Source organism: Rattus norvegicus, chromosome 2, assembly GCF_021556685.1.
Source record: "Rattus norvegicus strain SHRSP/BbbUtx chromosome 2, alternate assembly SHRSP_T2T, whole genome shotgun sequence".
Classification (NCBI taxonomy): Eukaryota; Metazoa; Chordata; class Mammalia; order Rodentia; family Muridae; genus Rattus; species Rattus norvegicus.
In genome coordinates, this window is record NC_141535.1 from 206,078,049 (window position 1) to 206,084,511 (window position 6,463).

General features: G+C 39.8%; 1 protein-coding gene across 1 annotated transcript in view; it reads right to left on the reverse strand.

The window, feature by feature from the left end:
* The window catches only part of Slc30a7 (solute carrier family 30 member 7), a 62,399-nt gene extending 55,952 nt beyond the window's left edge, over positions 1 to 6,447 (reverse strand). Inside the window, 2 exon segments of the mRNA NM_001191715.1 lie at positions 5,900 to 6,001; positions 6,218 to 6,447. Of these exon segments, the coding sequence (NP_001178644.1) occupies positions 5,900 to 6,001; positions 6,218 to 6,297 (182 nt within the window). The 5' untranslated portion in view covers positions 6,298 to 6,447.
* Between the last annotated feature and the right edge of the window lie 16 nt (positions 6,448 to 6,463).

A 6,463-nucleotide genomic window follows, 5' to 3' on the forward strand; every position in this document is an offset into this window, starting at 1 on the left:
CAGGGTGGGCGGTTTATATCTTTATCAATTAGCAGTGAATTTATTATGTGGATGAATTTTGGATTGAGAATTTAACATGTAAATCTAATTGCTAAATTACAAGTTTCTGGAACTTTGATTTTACTAGGCTAAAGAGGACAGTGTGTGAAAGAAATGGTTGAGAGGCAATTGGAGTGTGCGGATCTGATTCTGTTGCCTTCGCAGAGTGAGAAGGCCCGGGCCTGCAGAACAAGATATGTATGTGAGTGTCAGGCATGGTAACTACTGCCTAGGGGACCACACAGAAAGGGCAGCTAAGACAGCCAGGAGTGGGAGGCTTGCGGACGTCAGAGCAGGGTATCAACTGGAGCAATCCAGCTTGCAGGAACTGAGAGCAAATGATCCTCTTTAACCTTTACCGAAATAAGGAGGGGGTAGGGGCAGGAGGAAAAGGGAAGGTAACTTCTGAAAAGTATTTCATTTTACATTCGGAGTGGTAGCATGAATCTATAATCTGGCCCTGGGATGCTTGAGACGGGCCTAGTATAAGACCAGTTTTTAAAAAAGAAAAAGAAAAAAGATCCACTTGTGAAAATAAAGGCAAAAAGAAAAACCTATCGATTTTAAGAGATGTAAGATCTTCCCAATCAGCTAAACAAACACTAGGCATGGGTGTTATCTAGATTCTTCTCTATATAATATAATGTAAAAAGAATGCATAATAGAGGACACGTGAACATTTACAATTGTTTAGGGGTGGCTGTCATTGTTAAAGCATCAGCACTAAGCAAATATGGAAAGACTGCACCTCATATCTGTTCAGGTCACTCAGCAGTGGACACAGAGACAGAGTAAGACAGCTTGTAGGTTGTATACGATGGGCGATGGCTCCACGAGGTCCACCATACTATTTATATCTGCTTAAGATTTTCCATCCTAAAAACTTTCTCAAAGGGTCTATTGGTAACTGAGCTAATCGTCTATTCACGGTGGTTGTTAAATTATTAATTCCCATTTGAAGACAAGGGATTATCTTGAGTCACAAACCCCTGCCCAGCTGATTTCCATAATGTGAAATAAGAGGGCTAAGAATACATTTATTATCAAGATATTAGAAAAGCAGACTGTCAATGAATCTTTCACAAAATTTAAGGTGGGAAGTGACAGAGAAAGCTACTAAATTCAAATTCAGGTATTCTCTCTCTCTCTCTCTCTCTCTCCCTCTCTCTCTCTTTCTCTCTCTCTCTCTCTCACACACACACACACACACACACAAACACATGTGCACTCAAACAAACAATGACATATGAACACACCTAAAAAACAGAAAAGAAAACAAGAATTCTGATTATTAGTAAAGTGATGATCTGTAGTGAAATAACTTACAACACCACAGCATTCTATGATCCTTAATGTTCTTCAAAATGAAATATTTATCTAAGCTTTTAAGATGTAAAATAAAACTATAAGCAAATTCATTGCCAGCAATACCACCACAGCTGGTTAAGTTGTCATACAAAAAGAAGTTTGAAAAAGACTAAAATAACTTTAAATTTTAATATAATAGAAAACTATGCAATTAACAAGAATACTTTTCACCAAGAAATTACTTTACGAGAATCTTCTATGTACATTCCATGAAAACAGAACCAAATAAACCCGATATAGCCTTAAGCATTTCTAGGACAAATATTTATTAAAGCAGAAACATCAATCTTTAGCTTCATCAGTATCTAAGTGAGACTATTTCCAAGAGTTGTGGTAGATGATATAACTGAAATTAATTCTTAAATAGATGTGAAGCCAATGGACAGCAGCAGAGAGTGAACCACATAAACCAGACACAGTGGCTTACTAGAATATGGGGGTGGGTTGGAGGGGTGGCACCAAACAACCCAGACAAAGGGAGCTGGAGGCCTTACTCTAACTTTGGAAAGAAGAAAACTAAAACACTACCCCTCCACTTCCTCTGTTAAATGGCTTTATCTCTTTCTCCAGTATATATCCCCTAAACCACATTGCTTCTAGACATGACCATGTGATACAGTGTGAGGGACAGCATTGTGTGTTAGCGCACAGATAAATCCATGGACCAATATGGACTTTTTTTTTCTCTAGATGCTCCAGGCATTCTGGTGCAAGGGAGAGGTAGAGCTCTGCCAACCATCTTGGAAAAAAAGGTATTGTCTGTTCAAACAATTATTGGGTTTGTTTTTTTCTGTAACTCAGAAAAAAATATCCTTGATGATAGAAAACTACACTCTTATATTACCTTGAAGTTATGCAGTTACCCAACAATAAATGGATGAAAATTAACAGGATCTGCACTGGGCCACACCAGGTTCTCTGCATATGAATTATGGCTTCCAGTTTAGTGTCTTAATGGGTTCCTCAGTGGCTCTCTGTTTCTTGTGCCTTTTCTTGGGCTCTTTTCCTTCAGTTTGTTTGTTTTGTGCAATTCCAGTCTGTTGGGTTTTGCTTTATCTTAGATTCTATTTTATTATTATCCATTAGAAGCCTGTTCATTTTCTAATGAGACACAGAAAGGGGGTGAATCTAGTGGGGAAAGGAAGTAGAGAGAAACTGAGAGGAATAGAGGGAGGGGAAACTATAACCAGGCTATAGTACATGAAAAAGAAATGTATTTTCAATAAAAGGGAAAAAAGAGAAAATACTAGAAAGAAAAGCATTCTAGAAGGAAATAAAAATTACAGCTAGTATGCCTACACTTCCCTCCCAATTTCTAAGAACCAAAGAAAGCAGCTTAATTTTTGCCTCTGGTGTTTTAGCAGCTAGCAGTCAGTATAGACAGGTGAGTCACAAGGTCAATCACTCATTCTTTCCTTCATACATATACAGTAAGCTCCTACTGTGTGCCGGGATGCCCGACTGCCACTGTCACAGATGGCACTGTGTGAGCTTTACGCAAAGTCAGTGGGAGGAAGTGCACCGAACTGAGCTCTTCTCCCACTGAAGATGCCTCACCATCGTATATACGGACCAACTATAACCAAGTTCTTCTTTGAAAACGGAGGTCCAAAGGCAGGACTTAACACTTGCTGCTACTCTAGCACATATTTCTCTGTATCTCTGTGAAGGGAAGGTTCTGTCCACACTTTAATCCTCTATGCCGGGAAAAACTCCTTGGCCTTTTATATTCAACAACCTGAAACTTATTTTTGAAGAATGAAGTCAAGCATAGAAATGGCCAAGACAAAGTACAGTTTAGGTGAGAAATAAGCAGAAATAATCCACTATCATAAAGAAATAATGAGGTCGATCAATCAAAAAAAAAAAAAAAACCTGAAAAATTTTGTGTCCAAATAACATAGGAAGTTAAATTATATAAAGACCCAAGTTAAGAAAATTCTTTTTTTTTTAATTCAGTATGTAGTTGAACATGACCTTTAACTTCTGATCTTCCTGCCTCCATCTTCTGGGATTACAGGATTATAGTACTGTGTGTGTGTGTGTGTGTGTGTGTGTGTGTGTGTGTGTGTGTGTGTGTGTGTCTGTATTTAGCAATGTTAGGGACTGAATCCAGGGCCTAGCACATGGTAGGCAAGAACTATACCACAAAGCTATACCACAACAACAAACTTCTAACTCCTCCCAAGCACCAAATAATTTGTTTCGTAGCCACTGACACAAACCAATATTGAGACTAAGGATATGAAACTTAATATACAAGGTACAGATGACTGCAGCACAACAGGCAACAACGCTGAACGATTTAACAACACAATGAAAGGATAAACCATTAGGGTATGACAGAACAAGTCACCTGAAAGTTACCCGAAAAAACAGAGGAGCACATCACCTAAGGACAGATAATAAATAAGTCAGGTTCCACTAATTATTTCCCTTGTGCAATGATGTATACTGACCAACAGCTTGGACAAAAGTGGCTTTAGTCCTTTAAGTGATCAGACTGGAAAGGTTCTATACGCCCAGCTTTCCATGAAATAAATGGCTCAGACACTTAAGTTATGAATCCCTAGAGCCAGGTATTCCATGAAGTGATTTATGCCAATGAAAGGTCATAATGAAACATACTATGTATGTACTATAAATGTATATATACATATATATATAAAGCAGCTAGTAAAACGTGTATATGTGTACATAAGCTACAATGTAGCCATAGACTAAGCAGCACATATGCCATAATTATGACACAATGTAAAAAGAAAATATGAAATATTTTATAAATAGAATATATTCACTATTAACATATTATATTCAAATATAAGTTAAGATCGTAGTGTTTTCAACTTATATGATATATTGAAAGTATTAAGTAGTTTATGAGATTAAAAATAATCTGTTATGAGGAATCCTTTGTAATGTACACACAATTCTCAGGGGAATCAAAATGGTTATTAAATAAATTAAGTTACTAATGTTCATTTGACCTTTGTACCCCAAGCAATAACAAAGCCAATAATCTTTATGATTTACTACTTACTAAAGGTTTTGGTTTGTTTGGGGGCTTTTATGTTGTTTGTTTCTTTTTTGAGACAGGATCCCTTAGTTCTGGCTGTCCTGGAACTATGTAGATAGACCAGGGTGGCCTTGAATTCACTCCTGCCTCTGCTATCCAATTGCTGGGATCAAAGGTATACACCAGAGAACAGGTGTCATGATAACCTGGCTGAAACAATTACTTTGCTCAAATACAACAGAGCAAGAGACCAAAGACTATCATCTTTTTTCTCTCTGAAAATGGATTTTAAAAGACAGAGACCAAGTTAGCTTACTATAAGTAACAAAAAATAAAGCACAAATGGCATAGGTTAGTCCAAGACCTTATATAACACACCTAAAGATTCTGGGAGAGTTATATTCCCCCATCTTTTATTAGATTCTTTTTCTTTAATATTTTGTTTTTATCCCTGCATGTGTGTACGTGTCTGTCTGTCTGTGCATGTCTGTTTGTGTCTGTCACATGTGTGTTTATGCTGTGAGGTCAAGAAAAGGGTGTCAGATTCCTGAAGTTGGAGCTACGGGCAGTTGTGAGCCACCAGATATAGAGCTGAGAACTAAATTCTGATCCACTGCAAGAGCAGCAAGCACTATTAACTCCAGCCCCTCTCTTATTTAAGTCTTAAAAGGGAATAAAATCTAGAAATGGAGTTAGCACACTTGAGAGGTGTGTTCATTCTGTTATTTGCAGAGCAATTTCACAAGCCCAGAAGTAATCCCAGAGCAAATACTTAAATACTAGTGACTTTATTTCCTTAGTCACACTGGATTCTCTTCTACCTAAATCATGACACCAGAAAACAAAAACGAACAAGCAAAAAGCCCAAAGGTGACACCAAAAGCCATCAAATCAAAATGGCATTCTCAGAAAACTGTAAGGGGTTTTTCTACTGCAATAAAGACATGAGGAAAATCCTGAGACAGGTTAGTTTCACTGTAAAAGACAGTGGCATATGCTTTGTCAAAGGTCTCTTCACAAACCTCTTCAAAAGCCATTCAAAGACCAAATTAATGTGGGCCATTCAGCTCTTCACTCTCATAATCTTAAGGGTGAAATCCAAAAAAGAAAAAAGAAAAGAAAGAAAAACCACACCACACCCAGGCTAAGTTAGCTAATAGAATTCTCCCATTTTTCCTGAGGCATAGCAAAGGCAAGCTGTTAGAAAAGAGATTCATTCCATCTGCCTCCCCCCAAAAAGAGGAGGGGGCCTGCCTGTCAGTTTTGCTTAATGGAGTTTCAGGAAATGAAAGGGTCCCCGATCTTAGAACTGCAACCCTGCCCTTTGGTGAGTGTATGCGAGAGCAATGCAGCCAAAGTGGTAGTGGTAAAGGTAAGACAAGAACCTGCCTGTAAGAAGCTACGTGGCACTAAGCAAATAGTGGCTGGTCTCCCTCACCCTCTGCTTCCGCCCCAATCATCTTCCCCTTTGGTTACCAGTTGCTCCAGATGCCGTAGAGTAGTTCCACAAAAGCGAAAGAGAGGTTCAGGCACAGGAAGAAAAACAGGTTCCGGGATGTCTTGTCAGACAGGATGGACCTGGGTACGAGAAAGGTGATTAGAAGCAAGCAGGAGACAAGGGGGTGGCCGGGACCCTGAAATCGGGTTCCCCTCTCAAAATCCACCCAGTACACATGCTTCTTCCACCAAAGCAGGAGGGTGACGCTCCCATCCTGGACCTCAGGCCATCCAAAGCTCCCAGCTTTGTCTCAGCCGGCCGGGTAGCCCCCTCCCAGCAAACACAGCACCCCGCACCTAAACCAGCCTGAAATCTTGCCGAACAGATTGAACTTGGGTGGCTTGTATTCATCATCCTTGATGGACAGGGGCAACATCTTCTCCACCCGGCGAAAGGCCGGGTCTCTGTCCCTCTAGAAGTGACTCGGTATGGTGGCGGCAGTGACAGCAGAGACGATTCAGACGCGGATCCCAAAGCGCTTGACGGCCGCGGCACCGCCGCGAGACACAGACACAGACACACACCCGGGAATTCGAGGACTT